At 57.5% G+C, this 20,066-nt stretch overlaps 4 protein-coding genes and 6 non-coding genes across 10 annotated transcripts; 6 read left to right on the top strand and 4 right to left on the bottom strand.

Moving 5' to 3' along the window:
• Nucleotides 1–348: 348 nt before the first annotated feature.
• Trnal-cag lies at nt 349–432 on the top strand. Its single transcript has one exon. It is a non-coding gene; the product is annotated as a tRNA-Leu (tRNA).
• Nucleotides 433–3,015: 2,583 nt separating this feature from the next.
• Nucleotides 3,016–3,099, top strand: Trnal-cag. The gene has a single exon. It is a non-coding gene; the product is annotated as a tRNA-Leu (tRNA).
• Nucleotides 3,100–3,183: 84 nt separating this feature from the next.
• Trnae-cuc lies at nt 3,184–3,255 on the bottom strand. The gene has a single exon. It is a non-coding gene; the product is annotated as a tRNA-Glu (tRNA).
• Nucleotides 3,256–4,652: 1,397 nt separating this feature from the next.
• Trnas-uga lies at nt 4,653–4,734 on the top strand. The gene has a single exon. It is a non-coding gene; the product is annotated as a tRNA-Ser (tRNA).
• A 292-nt stretch (nt 4,735–5,026) lies between these two features.
• Nucleotides 5,027–5,108, bottom strand: Trnas-cga. The gene has a single exon. It is a non-coding gene; the product is annotated as a tRNA-Ser (tRNA).
• Nucleotides 5,109–7,655: 2,547 nt separating this feature from the next.
• Trnal-cag lies at nt 7,656–7,739 on the top strand. Its single transcript has one exon. It is a non-coding gene; the product is annotated as a tRNA-Leu (tRNA).
• Nucleotides 7,740–7,785: 46 nt separating this feature from the next.
• On the bottom strand, nt 7,786–9,742 carry LOC117641453 (probable cytochrome P450 4ac3). The gene is made up of 2 exons (XM_034378784.1): nt 8,530–9,742; nt 7,786–8,424 (listed from the first exon to the last, which is right to left on the bottom strand). The coding sequence occupies exons 1-2, from the start codon at nt 9,732–9,734 to the stop codon at nt 7,923–7,925; spliced, it is 1,707 nt and encodes a 568-aa protein (XP_034234675.1). The 5' UTR covers nt 9,735–9,742; the 3' UTR covers nt 7,786–7,922.
• Nucleotides 9,743–12,856: 3,114 nt separating this feature from the next.
• LOC117641364 (gamma-aminobutyric acid receptor subunit alpha-1-like) lies at nt 12,857–16,725 on the top strand. The gene is made up of 12 exons (XM_034378620.1): nt 12,857–12,924; nt 13,034–13,107; nt 14,234–14,301; nt 14,383–14,606; nt 14,683–14,765; nt 14,842–14,976; nt 15,060–15,212; nt 15,290–15,522; nt 15,598–15,849; nt 15,941–16,185; nt 16,284–16,432; nt 16,511–16,725. Exons 3-12 carry the CDS (start codon nt 14,275–14,277, stop codon nt 16,666–16,668), a joined length of 1,659 nt encoding a protein of 552 aa, XP_034234511.1. The 5' UTR covers nt 12,857–12,924; nt 13,034–13,107; nt 14,234–14,274; the 3' UTR covers nt 16,669–16,725.
• A 593-nt stretch (nt 16,726–17,318) lies between these two features.
• Nucleotides 17,319–18,080, bottom strand: LOC117641363 (cytochrome c oxidase assembly factor 4 homolog, mitochondrial). Its single transcript, XM_034378619.1, has 2 exons — nt 17,837–18,080; nt 17,319–17,563 (listed from the first exon to the last, which is right to left on the bottom strand). Exons 1-2 carry the CDS (start codon nt 17,942–17,944, stop codon nt 17,456–17,458), a joined length of 216 nt encoding a protein of 71 aa, XP_034234510.1. The 5' UTR covers nt 17,945–18,080; the 3' UTR covers nt 17,319–17,455.
• LOC117641361 (elongation factor Ts, mitochondrial) lies at nt 18,066–20,039 on the top strand. The gene is made up of 7 exons (XM_034378617.1): nt 18,066–18,198; nt 18,523–18,693; nt 18,763–19,014; nt 19,082–19,235; nt 19,313–19,456; nt 19,554–19,696; nt 19,775–20,039. Exons 2-7 carry the CDS (start codon nt 18,538–18,540, stop codon nt 19,853–19,855), a joined length of 930 nt encoding a protein of 309 aa, XP_034234508.1. The 5' UTR covers nt 18,066–18,198; nt 18,523–18,537; the 3' UTR covers nt 19,856–20,039.
• Nucleotides 20,040–20,066: the final 27 nt, after the last annotated feature.

Genomic DNA, 20,066 nt, shown 5'->3' with positions numbered 1-20,066 from the left:
TTCGGCACTGATGGGGCACCGACTATGTAGTATTTTGTGGCCGAAGACCTTGCCGCAAGAATTTCAGTAAGGATACTCTGCAATGAGATGTAGAATATTGCTTCATTCTTGCACGAAAATTCGTAGAGCTACTGTAAGTTGCTTCCCGTTGTGCCCTCTCGGCCCTAGACGTTGGATTCGATTGCTGTACTGGCTCTCTGGCACCGGCATGGCTGCCTGCCCCGCCCGGCCAGTCCCCGCCACGCCCCGCGCCCCGCGCCCCACAGTCCCGCTACGCTGGTCCCCCACTTCACGGCGTAGCCTCGCGAGCGGCATTACATCGTTAGGGTCACCCACCTCTCCTCAAGTGTCAGGATGGCCGAGCGGTCTAAGGCGCTGCGTTCAGGTCGCAGTCCACTTCTGTGGGCGTGGGTTCGAATCCCACTTCTGACAGATATTTTTGAAGCCCCAGGACAGTTTAATTACTTTTCCAAGAGTGTTTCATTTGCGCTCTGGACTCAGCGGCTTTTCCTTTACGGTGTGCCACGCGGCGTTGGACCTGTCAGGCCCGTCTTGAGATTGTTGCTAGTCTGGGTCAGCGGTTCGGTTCGGCGGTTCAGCCGAGGGTTCGGCCATGCCGATTGGCGCTTTGTCGGAGCCGGAGATGAAGATGCCTCACGAGATACGCGGCGAGATGCATCATGGACAGACACGTGCGGCGAGGCAGCGCTTGTCTGCTTGCCCTTCTTGTCGACGTGCGTCTTTGCGGTGAGGAACGCGTCACCGACGCGTCCGTGTCGCCCGGATTCGGAACCACTGCCATCTTGCATTGTCTAATGCCTGCAATCGGGAAATCCGATCTGTACCTGCGCCTTCCCTGCTTCGTCTTCCTCCTCCTTGCACACGGCGCTACGCGGCGCCGGCCTGCCCTGCGCCCTGCAGACTGATTCCGAGAGTCTTTTGCGTCGCTCTGCCTCTCTCGCACTCATCGGCCGCCTCGAGTAGGTGGGAGAGAGACAGCCACTGAGGGATCCTCCGAATTGCCGGGCGCTTCGGCGAGACCGCGAGGCAAGACAGGACAGCGAGGGCGCGTCTGCATTGTCGCCCAAAGGGCCATCGCGGTGTCGTTGTGTGTCGGCGCAGTGGCGGTACCGGAAGTTGGTCATTTCCTGGCGGGCCGCGCAGCCCCGCGTGGCTCGTCCTCGAAAAGGAGCATTCTATTCGCGCACTTACGAACAACCAGGCCGCGGAGGCGTGGAGGGAAGAGAGACAATGCGCACTACCCCACCCACTTACCTACTGCAGCAACGGCATGCATGCATGTTAAAGAGGGATGCACCCCCTTCCCCCTCCAACCCCAACCCCACACACACAACTCACACACAGCCTTCTCTCCGGCACATTAATTCTTCCCAAATCGCGCCGCGCTGCCAACGAAATTTGTCGCAAGGCAGTGAAACGAGCGCGAGACGCCTTCATTTTAAAATTATACCTCTAGCATCCGGCTGGCCCGGTCGCGCCATCAGGCCGCCCAGGAACCGCCAGGAACACGATCAACATCCCCATCCCCTTCCCCATCCCCTTCCCCTCCCCCTCCCCTCCCCTTCCCCCTCCCCTCCCCCTCCCCCTCCCCCTCCCCTTCCCCTTCCCCCTCCCCTTCCCCTCCCCCTCCCTCCGCGGCCGTGTCCCGCCCAGCCAGTTTTCCCCAGGAATCAAGAAAAATCAGCGTTTATTTTAAATTTGATTTATTCTGAAGGGTGACATATCCCCGCGCGGTGCGGCACGCCAGCAGACGCGGCGGACGTGGACGAATCCGAGTCGCGGCAAGGGGCTGACGTCCCCGCAGAGGGAAAGCAGGAAGGCGGCAGAGGCCTAGCAGCCTTGATGATGATGATGACGATGATGACAGAGGGGTCAACGGTCAACGTGTTGCTTTTCTCGTACCTTTCCGGCGGTTAGAGCGGTCAAGGGGGCGGCCCGAGGGCAATTGTCCTTCCCCCCCGGCGTGGGGTCCGCGTTTGCATGTCAACACTCGGACACGGCGCGGCCGTTGACGAATTAATTCCCATGTCGCGACCGAACACGCGACGCCATGGCGACGCGCACGCGGCACGCGACGGGCGGATAGAGGACGGCCCTCCCCCCTCCCCCTCCAACACTTGAAATAAAAACAATCACGTAACGGAAATCGCGGCACGGCGCGGCACGGCGCGGCACGGCGTTGTCGCCAGCCGCTCGGACAGGATGTTTCCGTGGCGCCTCGCGCGTGCCGTGTGCTGAGTGCGCTTGCAGTGGCGTGCCAGTTAGCCGGAGCGTCTTCCAATCCGAAGACAGTTTTCTCGACCATGCGGCCTCCCCGCCCCGCCCCGCCCCGCCCCGATGAGCGCAGCATCCCGCTGCATCCGGTGCAGCAGACGCGGAGAAAAAAGAGCGGCCAGGACGACGTCCCGTGCGCGCGCGTGCTCGCGGGGCTGCAGTGCTGCAGCAGGAGAAGACGTCTAGGACGCAGTCATGGACGCAGTCCGTCCGGCGGCCGCTTAGAGGCCGCCACGCAGGGGGGCTCATCAGGCATCGGCTGCAACGGGGTTGCGCATTCGGCGCCGCTCGGTGCACACGTGCTGCGCACGCGGCCGCACGCACGCGAACGCACGCGAACGCACGCGCGCAACAGGAAACTGTCGCCTAGGCGTGAGGCGCCGCGTGCCGTTCGGGTCGGGGGGCTTCCGGCGGCCGGGCTGCCCCGCCCACTTCACCTGTCGGCGCGTGGCATGGCGTGGACGGCGTCGGTGCGGTTCACGGGGGCAGCAGCGCGGTGGCGAGGGGCGGCCGTCCGCGCTCTTATTCTCGGACTTTGCACCTCGCCGGCCATACGCGAGGCTCAGCAGCGAGTACCCCTCCCCCCTCTTCTCGCTGTCCGCAGGCCCGTCCCTTTCGCTTCGTAGGGATTACCACGGCCCAATCAGCATTATACAGCCGGCGGACGCGGGCCTCGGGCAGCGACCACCGGTAGCGCCACGGTGGAATCGTATGACAAGTGTCAGGATGGCCGAGCGGTCTAAGGCGCTGCGTTCAGGTCGCAGTCCACTTCTGTGGGCGTGGGTTCGAATCCCACTTCTGACAGAACATTTTTGTCGCACAATCGACTTAGTTGCGAGGGGCGTGGAAGCCACTGTTAGCGAGACTTTGTGCAGCTTCACCAAAAAGTTCCGATACCGGGAATCGAACCCGAGCCTCCTGGGTGAGAGCCAGGTATCCTAGCCACTAGACCATATCGGATGTTGAACACTATTGGCCACAAGCCACCACCACTTGCACGAGGCGAGCCGGGGCCGGGGTCCCGCGCGGAGACCGGTTCGTCGGCCGCGTTCGCCGGGCGCCACGCTGCGCGGTGGTGGCGGTGGACGTAGTAGTAGCGGCCGTTATGAATGAAGTCCCTGAATGAATGAGAGTGTGGTGGAAAGGGGAAGGGGGAGGACGGTAGGCGGGCGAAGAGGTCGCAGCAGGTGCATCTGCATCGCGAGGCTGCGCGGGGCTGCGCGGGGCTGCGCGGGGCCGGGTTCGTTCATCATCGTCCTCATCCACATTCAGGGTCCGCGTCCATCCCTTTGGCCCTTATTTATAGCGACTGCCCTTCCCCTTCGGGCCCTTCGGCGATAGAGGAAGTTGTGATCGGACCGCCGTGCCGTGCAGCCGTGCACCGCGACGTATATATTAATAGGACGTTCTTGCAACATTCCCTTCCCGCCCGCATCGCGGCATCGCGGCATCGCGGCGCGTGACCGGCCGTGCGGGGCGCATTGTGGGACGTCCTCTCGCTCCCCAGTCGACTGCGTCGACGTCGCGCGTCGCAGGGCTCAACTTTTTCGGTACGGAAATACGAAAGCCCCTTCGGAAAAAGAGGCTTGCCGCTGCGCTGGGCCGCTGGGCCCGGTGACCTGGGGGGAGGAGCCTCGGCCGCGCCTGCCGCGCCTCCGCGTTCGTGTGCTTTACCGCCACGCGTGAGTTGCGGCGGCAAAAGACCGCGACGCCGCCGCGCCCAAGAGTGCCGCGTCCCGCGCCGCGTGCGGGACTGGCGAGACGCAGAAGGTCGCCTTACAAAGTTGTTTTCTAAGTTTACACAAGTTTGGGGGTTCGGGCTTAATGTGTCGTGGCAGCCAAGTGCAGCGCTTTGGTGCGGCGGGGGCGGCCGGTGACGGCCTCAGCGGGCCGCAGGCGGATTCCGAACAGTGCTTCCTCGCTGTCTCTCTCGCACTCATCGAGTGTCCCATCAGGGTGCGAGAGCGAGACGAAGTGGCGACGCCCGCAAATGTCGAAAGATGCAACATGCAGGCGGGCTGCCGCGCTACTGGCGCGCCAGGCGCCACCAGCCTCATTTGCAAGCCATTTGCACTTCGCGCGTGTGGGGAAGCGCTCCAAAACCCGAGGTCCGAGTTAGACGCTAGAAACACCACGTGCGCTTTGGACAGTTTGCTGCGGAGGCTCCCACTGTCGCGTTCCTCGTTGCGCGCGATGGCGTGGCTCGGGGGCCGGGTGAGGTGGGGTGAGGTGCGGTGGGGTGGGGTGGGGTGGGGAGTGGGGAGCAGCGTCGCTTCCCGACCGACGCGTCGCGCAAGCGGTTCCCCCACTCTCGGGCTTGGATAGCAAGCCGCTCCGGCTCGGCGGGAGAGCACGCAGCTGTGGTGTCCGAGTGGTTAAGGAGTTGGACTTGAAATCCAATGGGCTCTGCCCGCACAGGTTCGAACCCTGTCCGCAGCGTACACTTTTTGTCGCTATTTCAGCGAGTTTTCGCTTGTTTGTGAACTGTGGAGGTAGGGTATAGTGCACATGCGACCGCATTCAGTTAAAATCGCCTTTTATTCAGAAAAATAAAAATGTATAGTGGAAGGCACGACAAGCAAATTGGTCAATATTCAAACTTTATGTGAGCATAAAAATTTTAAACATTTTTATTGACGGGAAATTCAACTCAAAACGTGTGTTGCATTGTTGATAGCATTCCAGTGGAGGCCCTGCAGCTGAAACCCGTCCGAAAAATGGAGAAAAAAGACGCTGCGGACAGGATTCGAACCTGTGCGGGCAGAGCCCATTTGATTTCGAGTCAAACTCCTTAACCACTCGGACACCGCAGCAGAGTGGGGGAAGGCGGGCAAGACACGGTACAGTCCATGCGCGGCGCGCGCGGCGGCGGAGCCGCGGAGCGCGTCCCCACCAGTTGCTTCGCCCCCCACCACTCCCCTTGCGCCGCCGACGCGCGGAGATGCGTTCGAAGCGCCGCGCGGCGCGGCATGGAGCGCCTCGGCTGGCCGCGGCGCGTCGCACTCCAGCCTCAACACTTCTGGACGCAGCCAGCGCGCCGGGCGGGAGAATTCGAACTGCTCGAGTTTTTACTTTGCCGAGAGGCGAGACAGAGACAGGGCGAAGGGACTGCCCACCCATTGTGGCCCTGCTTTATGGCCGCTGCCTGACTGCAGCCGAGTCGTCTCGTCGCTCTGTCTCTCTCGCACGCATTGGAACGCCCATCGAGTGTGAGAGAGACAGAGCGACGAGAGCCTAAAGCGATGTTCCGGATCGCTCTTCTGGAAGTGGTGAATCATGACCGCGACGCCGCCTGATGCCGCCGCCCCTGTGCCTCGCCCGAGGTGGGGAAGGGCACTAAGTCTCTCACCAAGTCCCGCGGCGCGCATTGTGCTCGCCGACGCACGACCTCCACCTGCACGGCCTCCACGGCGTAAAGGCGTCGTCGCCTGCCTCGTCGCAATTAGCCGACGACCTCGGCGACCGCCACGGCCTCCACGGCCTCCAAGACCGGCGTGACAGCTTTATCGTGGCGTCGATGTCGTCGATGAGGCCCGAGGTGCGGCCGGTTCGGGGGGAAGGGGTCCGCCCTAGCTCCCCTCTGCCGGTGCAGGACTCTACCCCTGGGGGAAGGGGACGGGGAAGGGCACAGCCAATGGATCGGAAACGCGTACGGTATGAAGGCCAGACATGAGGCATATGAGTTTCCCGGGGGGAAGTTTGTCTCGGGCCGTCGCCGCGTGCCCCGGGGGCTTTCAAGACGCTTTCAAGCCCGTAACACACACACACACACACACACACACACACACACACACACACACACATGCACATACAAACGCGCCACACTTTCATACCGGAAAATCAGTGTCGCCTGAAAGGCACGTGACAGATGGCTGCGCGCTACGCATCCTCACGGCGGCCCCGCCATGGCAGCCCCAAGGCCCCGCCGCCACATCCGCGCATTCGGGAGCACTTTGTGTTTTCGTTGTAAATTTAGCCGGCAGTCATTTTTCCAGCTTTCTAGTTAGCGTGCAGAGTGGCCGAGGGGAGAGGAGGGGAGGCGGAGGGGGGGGGGGGGCAGCGCTGTTGGCCGAGGCTCGGCGCGGGGTTCACACAGAATATCAATTCATGACATTATTTTTATTTTTATAATCGCGCGGCGCACGGCGCGGCCAGCTTCCGGCGCGGCCGAGGGAGGCTTCGAGTGTACGTCCCGAACGTCCCGAACGTCCCGCGGAAGGGCCGGGATTTATGTCCCTCCGGTGTGACAGTGAAAGCATCCTGAGAGACAGCCCTGCCGACAGCACCGCCTGCACCGCCCCATGGCCGCGTAAGTCTGAATTATTCAACTAGATTTGTCTGGCCCCGCCCCGCCGCCTCGCCCGCCCTTGCTCGCGGTAGCAGCAGGGGCAGCATTACAGAAGTGGTTCCAGGTAGAGAGGGGCGACGCCCGTTTTCGTGGACTTAGTTGCAGTGAGTGGTCGTTAGCTTGCGCCGCGCTGCCCGGCGCTGCCCGGGAAGGCAGCGGCCTCCCGATAAGGACACATGCAAATGCAACACGCCGTGCAACGACGCATCCCCACACCAGTCCCCGTCCCGTTGGCCGCGCGGAGCTCGCTGCAAGCCAATGAGTGCCCAATCGTCGCACGGTGGAGCTTCCGAAAAACGCCTCGGTTTTAATGGAGGCTCGTTTTCATTCCCACCTTGTTAACAGTGTAATAAGCGGGCTGCTTTCAACGGCGGCGTCAGGTGACGCTGGGGTTGAAGGAGCATGGCAAAGTAGTGTGTAGTAGCGCGTAGGGCGGGGCGGCGAGGGCCTCTCTGATGATAGCGATAATCATGGCCTTTTCACGGCCACTCATTCAATTTTCGCGATGGGTGCGGAAACATGTCGCGCCCTGAATGGCCGAGGGCGGGGCGGGGCGGGGCGGGGCGGGGCGGGGCGGGGCGACACCCATCCGCGCGCATGACGGCGTGCACCTGAGGGTGGCACTCACTCGGCACCCCTTCCTTCTGTAAAGGAAATAATCCGAGGCAGACACGCTTTTTTTTCGCTATCGGGCTGATTGCTTTGTCGCCGTCGTCTTCCACCCCATCCTCGCCGAGCTCGTCGTCGTCGTCCCTCGCCATCCTGCAGTGCAGTGCGGCGGCGCGGGCGGCGCCAGTCCAATGAGTCCGCAGCCTGTTCGAGCCCAAGCATCACACGTTTATGACAGTGGCCTATCTGGCCCTTACAAGCAGTGCATTCCCCCGCCTCGACTCCGCAAACCTCATCTGAGCCACCGAGGTTTCCTTTATCTGTGTGCTCCGCCTATTGATAAATGTAACCGCGCCGCGCGAGTTTCATACAGTAGGCTTACCGAAGCCGCATTCATCAGCGAGTCAGGATGGCCGAGCGGTCTAAGGCGCTGCGTTCAGGTCGCAGTCCACTTCTGTGGGCGTGGGTTCGAATCCCACTTCTGACAGACTATTTTTATATGTAAGGAAAATGGTAAAAAATTAGAAAAAAGGTCAACTTTTCCTTTTATTCACTATTCCGTCATCTGGCCTGAACCAGCCGTCTCCCCCGTACTGGATTCGCGCATGTGTAATTTAAAATATTTTAAATATGCAACTTGAAACTGGACCCCGAAATTTCAGGGTCGAAGTCAGAGCTTGTATTCTTGCGAACTGTGTGACGCGGCCGCGAAGCCACTGCCTCGGCCTCTGGGCTGGAAGACGACCCTGGTGCCCCCCACGAGCCTGCTCGCCAGGTCGAAGGCCAGGTTGTCCAGGAGGCTCTGGATGTCTTCGTGGTCCCGCACGGGCAGCACCCTGTAGGCCCGGACGACGACGGCGAGGAAGGTGGTGGCCACCATCATGGCGTACTTGCCGCCGATGCAGTTGCGGCTGCCGATGCTGAAAGGCACGAAGGCGCAGCGGTGGCGGCCCTGGCTGTTCTCGGGCAGGAAGCGGTCCGGGTCGAAGACGTGCGGGTCGCGCCAGTGCCGGGGGTCGAAGTGCACGCCCTGGAGGTTCAGGATGACGGTGCTGTAGGCCGGGATGACGTGGCCGCACAGCTCGGTCTCTCGGGGCGACTGGCGGCCGACGAGCGGCAGCGCCGGGAACATGCGCAGCACCTCCTTGACCACGCAGTCGAGGTACTTCATCCTGGGGAGGAGGAAAAGCAACGACTTATGACATCATGGAGGTCGTTTCGAACAATCTGACGGTGCAGCCGCTCGCACTAGCACGCAACACAGGCCGTGTACTTACCGCGGCAGGTCCTCGGTGGTGACGTCCCTGTCCCCGAGCACGGCGTCCACTTCGGAGAACACGCGCTCCTGCACCTCGGGGTACATGGACAGCACCTTGAGCGCCGAGCTGAGCGTGGACACCGTCGTCTCCACGGTGGCGCTGAAGAACGTCTTGACCTCGTCTATTACGACGTCCTCCGAGATGTCGCCCCTGTCGTGCAAGTCCAGCAGGATGTCGGCGAGCACCCTCCGCGCCCGGTCCCGGTGCTCGCTGTCCCGGCATCTCGCTTCCTTCTTCTTCTGCGCGAGGCCCCTGCTGATGAGCGCGTGGACTCCAGTCTTCATTTTGAGCACCTTCTTGCCCGACGGCGTCATGTAGAACAGGCGGTCTGACCACAGCAGCGGGTTGAAGGCGCGCTGGTTGGAGGTGCGGAGGAACTGTTCGAGGAAGTCCATGTACGGCCTGGCCTCTTGCTCCATGTTCGTGCTCATGGAGGTCTGGAGGAAGTTCCTGGAGATGGCCTCCCTCAGGGGCTCGGTCACGTCCACGGGCATGCCGGTGACCACGCGGTCCACGAAGCCCTTGGCCTCCTCGTTGAAGGTCTCCATGAAGCTGTTGAGGACGTTCTTGTTGAAGCCGAGCTCCAGGGCCTTTCGCCGCGCGCGCCACTCAGCGCCCACCAGCTGCAGCAGGCTCAGCCGGTTGTCCAGCAGGTGGTAGGCGAACTGGGCCTTGCTCTTGAAGTCCGGGTGGCGCACCAAGCACTCGACGCCCTCGGCGGTGTTGACGAACACCACCAGGTGGTTCATGAGGGAGAAGCGGCTGAGCTTGTGCTGGCCGCCGATGCCGCCGGTCAAGCGGCGTACTGTCTTGAGCACGGTGTCGGGGGTCGCGTTCACGAAGTCCATGGTGTTGCCGAGGAGCGGCAGCGACGGCGGCCCGGGGATGGCGAGCTCCAGCTTGCGGAAGTGCCAGTACTTCTGCAGGAACAGGGCCAGCAGCGTGGCGACGCCGCCCAGGGCGGCCAGCACCAGGACGTCGGTCACCAGGACCATGGTGCGCGCTGTGTGGTAGTGCCTGTTGGAGGTAGCGCCCCTGGAGGCCGCGGAGGCGCAGAGTGAGACCCGGGCCACTGAGCAGTTCCCAAGATGTAAGCTCGGCGAACCGAACCGAACAGACTGGCGGACTGGGCGCATCCACTCCACTCTCCGAAATATGTGCATCCCAAAATGAGTAGATTCTCGCTCGGGAAACAAGGTGTCAGTCCGCGTCAGGCACAAAGGTGAACCCGTGAGAGACATGTCTTTCAATACGAAGAGTAGGCAAAAAGCGGGCACACTCTAACTCTCCACGGGCCTGCCAGCACCGGACGTGTTTGCGCATGGAATGTTTGAGAGGAGTACTTCTAGTTTTTGCTCTCCACGATATGCAAAAACTTTGTTGCAGTAAACGACTGTCGGCTCGAAGCGGGCCGTGCCATGGCGTACTACTTCTAGTGACGCTCAGCGAAGGCAGTTTTGCGCGTCCAAAAATTGCATCCCTCGTGGTGTACCCTCTGCATAGTCTGATTTGAGGGGATGATTATTTTTCCTCTCGCAGGACATTTTCGCGTTGACGTAGTCCGTTTGGTGTTGCTGCTGCAGCTGTCCAGACAGGCCTGGCTCTCACTCGCCTGTATCCTTGGAGCACCGCCGCGCCGCAGCGCATCTAGGCAAGGCAGCACGCTCTGTCCCGATAAGCCAAGGGGTGACTTCCTCGCTCGGCTCCACAACAGGCTCGTGCTGGCGGTGCTGGCAGTGCTGGCAGTGCTGGCCAGACCCAGGGCGTCTGCTCGCGCCTGAACCCTTCATGTTGTGTTCTCACCTGAGTGGCCATCGGTCAACAGCAGTCAACAAAGACCCTCCCTACTGCTGCTGGATCCTGCAGAGTGACTGACCCATCTTGGCCCGTGGACAGCCGCCAGAAAGGTAGGCAAAAAGCCAGGATCCGCCACTGCTGGAGGCCGGGCCGGGTCAGCGGTCATCATAACATAGCGACTGCGGGCGCTTGCACAAGACAAGGGCAATCATTACCCTTCGCGCTTGCTGCGCTTGCGTGTGTCGTTGCCGTGGTTACCACCCGCCATCTGCCACCCAGTGCGGCCGCGCTGCGCTGCATACAGATGGGACCTGTGCAGTGCATACCGTGGTGCGCAGTGGTGCGCCAGTGACGCGCTCAGCTCCCACCCTCACTCAGCTCCCCGTCGTCCCCACTTCACCCCGAATCGGGTAATTGAGCGATGATATACTCCCAAAAAGAGCAGTCCCACGCAAAAGTGTCCTCGGCCTGCCAGAAAAAAGCGCCCTTTTTTTCGCGTGTGTCGGAAACGTGGATGTCGGCGCGATGGCACACTGTAAAAAATCAGTGGTAAATATGTCTTCCCATTCCGGAGTAAATTTCTCCTCGTGGTCAGGGTATACGCTTCCGCCGATACATGTATGGAGACAAAGTGTTTACGTGTCCATCCGGGAAATTTGCATTGCCATTGAATAAGTAAATTTACTCTGTGGATAGGTAAGTTCTTATTCACGTTCATGATAGTAAAATCACTCATTCCATTACGCTGTGAATATCTGCGTTTGGATGTGCGAAACATCTTCCTCGATCCAAGGGGGTAAATTTACGCACGCGTGGACGCGGTGAATATCTGCGTTTGGATGTGTGAAATATCTTTCTCGATCCAGGGGGGTAAATTTACGCTCGTGTGGACGCGGTGAATTTCTGCGTTTGGATGAGTGAAACATCTTCCTCGATCCAAGGGGGCACGCGCGGACCAGGTTGGATAGGCTGACGGCGGGCCGGTCTAGTACCGCGCCTCTCCCGACCTTCGCAGGCAAGCGTCGCGGCGCAATGAGATGCGGTGCGGAGTCCGGAGCGAGAGGATCATGGTTCGAGACGCGGGCCCATCACTTCAGACTAAATGGATTTCATCACGTGGGATGTACTCTGAGGTACAGTTGTTCTCTCCCATCACTCTCATGCATACCCTTGGCCTCGTGATCGTGTAAAATTTCAATTTTGCCCCCCGCGAACCCACCTAACATATTTTTCACACCAAAAGGACAAATTTACCCCCGTGGATCGAGAAAACATAATTTACACATCAAAAGGACAAATTAACCCCCGTGGATCGGCAAAGTCACATTTTCAAGTCATGTATGCGCGAATTTGCTCTTACACAGTTTAGCATTTTTTCCCCAGTCATGTAGGGTTACTTTTACCCTCTAATGAGATGCGTGAATTCGCCAAGCCATGGACCGTTGACAAGCGTTGCGCGGTCCAGATTTGTAAATTTACCCTCGAAATTTTTTACAGTGCATCCAGGCCACTGTGCAGTGCACTGGGGGTGGCAAAGGCTAGCGCTACCTGACGCCGTCGGCGTGCCCGCGTGTCGGCCCGATCACGCCCGATCACCCGCACCACTTTGGCGCGGAAGAGATTAACTTCATCCGGCGACTCGTGGCCCAGTTCCCCCGTCCCGGCTTTACCTGCGACACTGCGAGGCGCGCGGGGACGCGGCAACCGTGCGAATCGTGTCAACCTCGGCCACCCTCGTACTGTACAGTGGCTGGGTCCAGGACCTCCGCAACGTGTGCACGCCGTGCGCTGAGCGGCGCGCTGCGCACGCTGCGGCAATCGCCGCGAGGGTAGGCATCCCAACGCACGCACGAGTGTGGCGGACGGACGCTGGCTCGGCGCTGAGACAGACTCGACTTGACGTGGGAGGTTCAAGGCTGGACGTTCAACAAACGTCAACCATGAGCCTCCCACTGCTGGAACACAAAGAAACGGACTGGGAGAGGTGTGGTTCAAATCTCAATCTAAGCTATGGGCCTTTTTTTTTTTTTTTGAAAAACGTAACGACACGAGTAGTTGTAACGTAGAACCGCATGGGGCCGGCGGCGTTCCAGTCTTAGAATTTTTTCTTTACAACCAAGAGGCTTCTCCCTGTGCAATTTTTCAAACCCGCCGTCGCCAGCTTCCGAAATCTATTTGCTGGGAACACGTTCATTTACTGCTGCAGCATAGCCCAGGTCGAGTTCCACCAACCAACACGTCTGGTATTTATATATTTCAGTAAGGTGAGCGAGAGCAGGAAAGGGGGGTGGTGGGTGGGGGGAGGTAGATGAACAGGTGCCGGGGCCGCGTGGCCGGCATCCATCCCACTCGACCGCAAGATCTACCCCTTCATCTACACCGCACGCCGTGGAGACGCCGCGGCCAGTGCCCCCGAGAGTCCTACAGTGCCGCGCAACCTGGCCGTCGACGCGGACCTCGGAGCTCCCTCCCTCCCAGTGGCCGCGAGGACGTCGCACAGTGCACGTGCACGTCGTGCCGCGGCGGAGTCCACCCGGTGGACAGGCGGGCAGCGGGGTATGCGCGGTGCGGTGCTCGTGGTGGTCCTGCTGCTGGTGCTCGGCCCGCCCGGCCTGCCCAGGGTGTCGGCCGCGCCCCGGCTCAAGGACTTCCGCCTCCTGTCCAGGAACATCTCGTCCACCCTGGACGCGCTGCTGGCCCCGGGGAAGTACGACAAGAGGATCCGGCCCGAGCTTGGCGGTAAGCAGCGAGCGCGGCGTCAGCAGGTGACACACTATGGGAGCGGTGTTTGGTTTGAGATCCCCGCCTCCCCCTGTTAGTTTGAAGAAAGCGAATGGTTTGGTGGCAATGAACAAACAAGAATTTCACTTATCGGGACTTCCCTCAAGTTTGCCTCAGAGAACCAAACACGGGCCATAACTTACCCCGCCTCGCAGTTTAGCAGGTTGGTAACATTCGTTAGTTTGGAGGTCGCTTTTCCTCCTGACAGACGCCCCCGCGTTTCCCGGGCGGTCCCGAGGGCGAAGGCTACAGTGTAGTGGCAGTCTGGCGTGACGAACTGACGGGCCGCGCTGGCCGCGCTGTCGCGCCGTGTTCACGGAGTGTCGCGTCACATAACCCGGGCCCATTCACGAACTCATCCCAGTTTTCCATCTCCCCGCTATTTCGGGTCCGCGCGCCACCCGCCGCCGGGGAAGAGGAAGACGGACAAGTCGATGATTCAAAGAATGAAACGTGGTCGTCGCCATGGCCCGCCTGACTTGCGAAAACAGGGAGGTGCCGGGATTCGAACCAGCGCCGGCGCGCTGCAGTGCGAAAATTTGGCGGCCAGACGGGAGCTCATTAGCCAGGGCACGGTACCAGTGTACCGGTGAACAATGAACCCTTTACCGCGCTCTGCCAGTGGGGCGGGCTGGGCGAGGCGACCGACTGGGACTTCCCCGCCAGCGCGGAGATGGCTCCTCGGATAGGCAGTCGGCAGCACGGCACGCGGAGGCCCGGAGGGTGGCGCCAAACTGCCAAGCCACCAAAAGAGTGGCCATTGTTTTCGGCAGGTTTTGACGGTTTTGACAGCAAATACGGTGCAGTCGGGGACCGCGGTGCGCGACTGCACTGCGTGTTGGCCGCCGGCTCGGTCCTCGCGGTCCTGTCGGTGTCGGTGGTCCGCGCCGGCCGCGTCGCCGCCCTTTTCACATTAATATTCGGGACCGCGATCACTCTAGAGCAGCGGGGCGTGGCGGCAGAACGCGCCGAACAGGTGGTGGCGGGGCTGCGCCGCGCCCCGAGGGGAGGACGGCGTCGGCGTCGTCGGAGGTGTCGCCCGACTTGGAGCCCCTCGCCTTTCCTTGCGTTGCTGCTGTTGCAGGTCCGCCGACCCTGGTCACCGTCAGCATCTACATCAAGAGCATGAGCTCCGTGTCGGAGACGGACGAGGTAGGTGGCCGCGCGCTCTCGCCGACCTGGACTCCCGCGTAAAGACCCTGAAGGACCTGAAGCACCTGGCCGCCCTTGCAGAAATACTCGATGGACACGTACTTCCGGCAGTCCTGGTTCGACCCCCGGCTCCGCTTCTCGCTGCCCGGTATCGACGAGTTCTCCATGTCGTGGCTGTTCCTGGACCGCGTGTGGAAGCCGGACACGTACATCGTCAACGGCCACCGCTCGTACCTGCACCGCATCACCGTGCCCAACAAGTTCGCCCGGGTGCGCTCCGACGGCTTCGTCACCTACTCCATGAGGTCGGCAGAGGGCGCCACACTTGGCGGCACCTTGGTAGGCTTTTGCACGCAACCTTCTCATGCACTTTTTCTCCAGGCTCACCCTCCAGGCCAACTGCCCGATGCACCTGCGAAAGTTCCCGCTCGACTCTCAGCGGTGCCCGCTCCTCATCGGGAGCTGTGAGTCCACCACTATCCGCCATACACGCGTTGCGTTAGCCCTTCCCAGTCCTAACACAGTGTCTCTTTCCCCCAGACGGGTACACCGCGTCGGACATCCTGTACGCGTGGCACCCCACCGGCGTGGGCCTGGAGCCGGGCGTGGAGCTGGCGCAGTACGACCTGGTCAACATCACCACCGTCAACGCGCAGCTCATCCGCAGGGGAGCGGGTGAGGAACACGCGACCGACGCGGTACGCCCTTTTGTGTAAATTGAAAGAATCTAAAATCAATAAATTCAATTTTTTCTGCAGATGAGTACTCCATGATCTCGGCCTCCTTCAACCTCAAGAGGAACACGGGGTACTACACGCTGCAGGTGTTCGTGCCGTGCGGGCTCATCGTGTGCTCCTCCTGGGTCAGCTTCTGGATCGACCCCGACGCCGTGCCCGCCAGGGTGTCGCTGGGTGAGTCCCGGGGGCCGCCAACGCCGCCGAGGCCCTGAAGCAAGCGTGCTTACGGCCCTCGTCTTTCTCCCACCCAGCGGTGACGACGGTCCTGTCCATGACGACGATGGGCTTCGGCGGCCGCGCCTCCATGCCGCGCGTCAACTACGCCACGGCGCTGGACTGGTTCGTCATCATGTGCTTCGCCTTCGTGTTCGCCGTCATGCTGGAGTACGCCGCCATCAACTTCATCGACAAGGTGACGGAGGACCTGCGCCGCCTGTTGGAGGAGCGGAAGAAGAAGAGGACGAGCGTGGCGAGCGCCGCCAAGGTAGGCTGCCTGCGTTGCCAGAGCGGCGTTACGTGATTTGTGGACGACCTTGTAACCCCGACAGTGTCGCCGCAGGTGGAGCCGCCACCCGCAGACGGTCGCGCTGGTCCCAGTGCCGGACAGCGGTCCCGGACGCCGTCCCTGGCCGCGGGAGTCGCTGGTGACGCGAGCGACTGCGACTCCGTCTACGCCCAGCCTGCTCCGCTCGCACCTCTGGCGTCCCCCGGACATGCGACGTCCCCGACGACGACACAGGGAGAGGGCGTCGAGGACGCCGTCGTCACTTCGAGAGCGGCCCCGCTTGTCGTGAACACAGCCTCAATTCCAGTGAGATCAGGGGGGAAAATTCGGCATTGAAGACAGACCTGGCGACCCCGACCGCCTCTAGGGCAACCTTGACGTGGACTTTTTCTCGCAGAACCCCAGCCAGCCCCCTTCCTCCACGGACGAGATCGAGTACGCCGACGACGCCGTCCTTTCCGAGGTCGTCGACGTCCTTACCGAGGTCGTGGAGGTCCTCGCCGCCAGCACCGGCAACGCGGTCGGCGCGGACTGCGCGATCCGCATCGAGGTGGACGAGGTGGCCATGGTGCAGCTCGCGGTCCCCGACGTCCCCGACGCGGACGGGGGAAGTCCGAGCGGGCCCAGCGCCACGTTGCGCAGGTCAGGCAACTCTCTCACTCGCACCGAAGTGCTTTCTCTCTCCCTCTCACGCACCCCCATGGAACAACCCCGCGCTCCATCTGTCTCTGCCATGACAGGTCCCCTTCTCTGCGGCGCTGCCTCTCGGCGCCGTACCGCCTGTGGGAACAGGCGCGCTTCCTGCCCAACGAGGAGGACGTCACCAAGCTCATGCAGAGCGACGAGGAGCCGGACAAGTTCTCCAAAATCGACATCGTCTCTCGCAAAGGTGAGTCGGAGTCGGGCAGCCGAGCTGGCTTCTCACCATTCACCTCGACAAGAGTGCAATGCATTTGCCTGGTTGCAGTGTTCCCCATCGCGTTTGGATCAATGTTGGTGTTCTACTACATCATGTATGGCTACTACATTTCCGACGTGGTCCCCGGAGACGAAGACAGAGTTGTCTTGTTTGACCTTGCTCGCCCACACAAGAGGGTCTCCAAGGGAAGTCCCTTGTTACCCTGAAGGGAAATTATGTTTTAAATTTAATGATGGAACCAGCCAAATAAATGGTAAAATCTATTCTTTAATTAAATAAATACATTCAACATGTTGCAGCACAAATGCATCTTCTTTAAGGGATACTCACAGCACATGTAACATTACATGATGTAACTGACTACATACTACTTTCACAAGCAAACAAGTTGTAACTTGGATGAAAAATAGGCACTATATCCACTATATCATTGGACTAGTTTTTAAGTAACAATTATAAAGAGATTGTAATTATTTATAAAATTGCTTAGTAAAATACTTAAATTAATTTTTTAATAAACTTTGAGTTTCCCTGTTACTTCATTAATTAATGACTCTGGCCCCGGCCCAATTCCTGCGACAGTTAACGTTCCTCTTCGGACTTGTGTGTGACCGGCATCAATGACAGTACTTGTAAGGAGGCCTTTGCGCTTTGCTTGCTGAACGTAGCTCAAAAGCGCTGCCTCAGAAGAATTGTCACACCTCAAAACCACCTTCTGTTGTCCTGTGCCTAGCCACATCTGGCACAACTTTGGTGCCTGTTCTTCAGCAGTGCGGTATGAAATGACAGCTGCATGTGCACATTGTGCTGCTACTTTGCCGGTGCTCATGCCTAAGTCTGGACGCACTACAATAACAAGTTTGATTTTATCTTGATGCTGTAGCACCTTCCTATGCCAAAGTGCATGACAAAGTCTGCGGGACGCAGGACTACCTAGGATAAGGCCAGCAACGAGTCCTCCCGCTCCAATAATAAACGCGTCCATCTTTGTCTTCACTTCAAGCTTTCTTTTCTCTTGGCGTTGTAAGCATCCATACAACTGCGGAACTTCTTCACCTCCTCTTGACACAATCTCCAGTCTTTCCGCTCAGCAATGCAATACTGCAAAAGACGTCAAACACATGGTTGAAGATAAGCCAAAGCTGACAAAGCAAAATATGGTGCGGTGCTTTAGAGAAGTTGTCCAAAAACACCGAAGAGAAATAGTTTAGTCTAACCTCTAAGGTATTCTGCTTTAAGTTTAAAGATTCAGAACGAAACATAAAACATCTTTCAAATCGATCTTATAAGATAAAACTATGTTTGTCCAGAAAACGGGAAGGCTACGAGCATACATCAAATATTTTTAACTCTAAAATGACAACAACGAGTTACCTGCACTTCGTGATGCAACTCAAGACAACCCGTCTGCTTCATTAGTCTCGTCACAGGGTCCTCGTCTTCGTCTTGTTTTGGTTCCTCTTTCCTCCAGAAATCTAACATGTTGCACAGACGAAAATGGGGAAAAATCAATATAAATTTAAATATTTACCCGAGAATGCGAAATCCAACTACAAGGAGGAATCTGAGACTGGGCGGCGCCGAATGGCAGTGCGTTCTGCAAACTTTTTCATTTGATGCAACAAACTAGCAGATGAGAAATTGGTGTATCAGCAGAAGCTGTCTGCTGGAGATCTAGCTGTCTTCTGTCTTGTCGACTAGTCCGCCTCAATTTTTTCCCTTATTTGGTTTGACAGGTACGTTTGTAAATATTTTCACGGAAAGAACATCTCTTTACACCAAATGCAGATATTGCAATGATAGTTCTGGCTTCACGTGATGCATTTATTCTTCTAAACAAAAAGCACTAGAATATACCTAACCTGTAGCGGCAACATGTTCAAATGATCGGAGTTTTAAATAACATTGAACTATCAATTTTAGCATTGAAATATTCGTTGCACAATCTTTAGCTTACCTTCGTTTATCTCCATGTAGTAAAGTTTACAAAGGTGGTCATCTGAATGGTGGCACATTGGTGGTGCTGAAATTTCATCAGCTACTTGGGATTTTTTTTTCAGATTCAGTTATTAGTTATGTTTGCTTCAAAGCAACTTGTTCGTTTCTTTGTGACGACACCATCCAGCTGGAATTCAAGCAAAGCGCTGCTAGCAAAACTTCGCAAAAAGACTGGTTACTCATTTGCGAATTGTAAAAAGGCCCTTGATAAGCATAACAATGATGCGGAACAGGTATGTGTTGTGTGGTACTTTTCTCTCGCATTAAATTTCTATATTCTATTGGTATTTGTTGCTTTTCAGGCAGAAAAGTGGCTCCACGAACAAGCTCAAGCACTTGGTTGGTCGAAGGCCACAAACGTAGGAAACCGCAAGACCACTGAAGGCTTGGTTGCAGTTATTGTTAATAAGAACCATGGAGCGATGGTGGAGCTTAATTGTGAAACGGACTTTGTTGCTCGCAACAGCTCTTTTCAGACACTTATTCAGATGATAGCAAAGTCCTGTGTGTCTGTGGTGCCTGAAGTTTGTGGCAGCAACAATTCAGTTACCAAGGTTTGTGTTCTGATTATAACCAATGCTATCTTTTGAAACATCTCATTAATAAGCACTTGAATTTCAGGAGCTCTTGGATGGTTCCAAACTGAGTTCACTGTCAGCCCCTGATGGTAAAACATTGGCAGACCACGTTGCACTTAATATTGGCCTTCTTGGAGAGAATATGACGTTAAAAAGGGCTGTCCTTGTCTCTACCAAAGATGATATCCTCTTGTCAGGTTAGTCTTTCATTCCCTCACCATCAGTAAAAATGTAGTATCATTTGTATCTTACATGAGTCCCATGTATTTTACAGGATACTCTCATCCTTCCCCAAAGGAACAAAACGAGGCATTGCTCGGGAAATATGGGGCAATAGTTGCCTTTAATAGCAAAGACCAGCAGCCATTGTCAGATGAACAAATTAAATTGGGTCGGCAACTGTGCCAACATGTCATTGGTGAGTCTAGTTTACACCCTTATGTTCAATGTTCATCCTTATTTGGGAAAAATTGCCCATTGATTCATCCTACCATCTTTTCATTCAATTTGCCAAGGTATGAACCCAAAATCTATTGGAAACAATGAAACAGATAAACCTCAAGATAATGCAGATGATGAGACAGTAATGATCTATCAAGAGTATCTCTTGGATCCTGAAACAAAGGTTGAGGCGGTGTTACAAGAGGGAAATGTGAATGTAAGTTTTTAAATCTGTGACAAAATTATCATCTATGAAGTTTAAAATAAGTCATAACGTTTCTCATCTCTTTTATAGGTTGTGGATTTTGTACGATTCGAATGTGGGGAAACTGATGTTGTTACTGAAGATGTCTCAGCTGCAAGGGCGCAAGCATGATTATTTAGTGAATATAGTGACAGTGTCACTTTGGTCAAGCTTCAAAGTGTTAAGAATTCTACTCATTGCAGCTGATAATAGTACTATACTGGTACCACCATTCACTTTTACTGTACAAGTCACATACTGTATTTTGGAATTTTCCAACATGTGAATAGAAGCAAACTAATATCATATGAGAAAAGAGGCATTTGAAATAATAGTTAGTACG

The sequence above is a fragment of the Thrips palmi genome, unplaced genomic scaffold (genome assembly GCF_012932325.1).
Source record: "Thrips palmi isolate BJ-2018 unplaced genomic scaffold, TpBJ-2018v1 HiC_scaffold_15, whole genome shotgun sequence".
NCBI lineage: Eukaryota > Metazoa > Arthropoda > Insecta > Thysanoptera > Thripidae > Thrips > Thrips palmi.
The sequence above is the reverse complement of the archived record's forward strand: the minus strand, read 5'-3'. Positions and strand labels throughout refer to the sequence as shown.

What these genes read in the sequence shown, in the direction of transcription:
- LOC117641361 (XM_034378617.1), top strand. Translation starts at nt 18,538, where the DNA reads ATGTTTGCTTCAAAGCAACTTGTTCGTTTCTTTGTGACGACACCATCC. An exon ending in AGATGATATCCTCTTGTCAG is followed by an intron (nt 19,236 to 19,312) that starts GTTAGTCTTTCA and finishes TGTATTTTACAG; the next exon opens with GATACTCTCATCCTTCCCCA. An exon ending in ACTGTGCCAACATGTCATTG is followed by an intron (nt 19,457 to 19,553) that starts GTGAGTCTAGTT and finishes CAATTTGCCAAG; the next exon opens with GTATGAACCCAAAATCTATT.
- LOC117641364 (XM_034378620.1), top strand. Translation starts at nt 14,275, where the DNA reads ATGAGCTCCGTGTCGGAGACGGACGAG. An exon ending in GCGTGGCGAGCGCCGCCAAG is followed by an intron (nt 15,523 to 15,597) that starts GTAGGCTGCCTG and finishes GTGTCGCCGCAG; the next exon opens with GTGGAGCCGCCACCCGCAGA. An exon ending in CCCAGCGCCACGTTGCGCAG is followed by an intron (nt 16,186 to 16,283) that starts GTCAGGCAACTC and finishes CTGCCATGACAG; the next exon opens with GTCCCCTTCTCTGCGGCGCT.
- LOC117641453 (XM_034378784.1), bottom strand. Translation starts at nt 9,734, where the DNA reads ATGCACATATTTCGGAGAGTGGAGTGGATGCGCCCAGTCCGCCAGTCT. An exon ending in ACCACCGAGGACCTGCCGCG is followed by an intron (nt 8,425 to 8,529) that starts GTAAGTACACGG and finishes CCTCCTCCCCAG; the next exon opens with GATGAAGTACCTCGACTGCG.
- LOC117641363 (XM_034378619.1), bottom strand. Translation starts at nt 17,944, where the DNA reads ATGTTAGATTTCTGGAGGAAAGAGGAACCAAAACAAGACGAAGACGAG. An exon ending in AGTTGCATCACGAAGTGCAG is followed by an intron (nt 17,564 to 17,836) that starts GTAACTCGTTGT and finishes CGTCTTTTGCAG; the next exon opens with TATTGCATTGCTGAGCGGAA.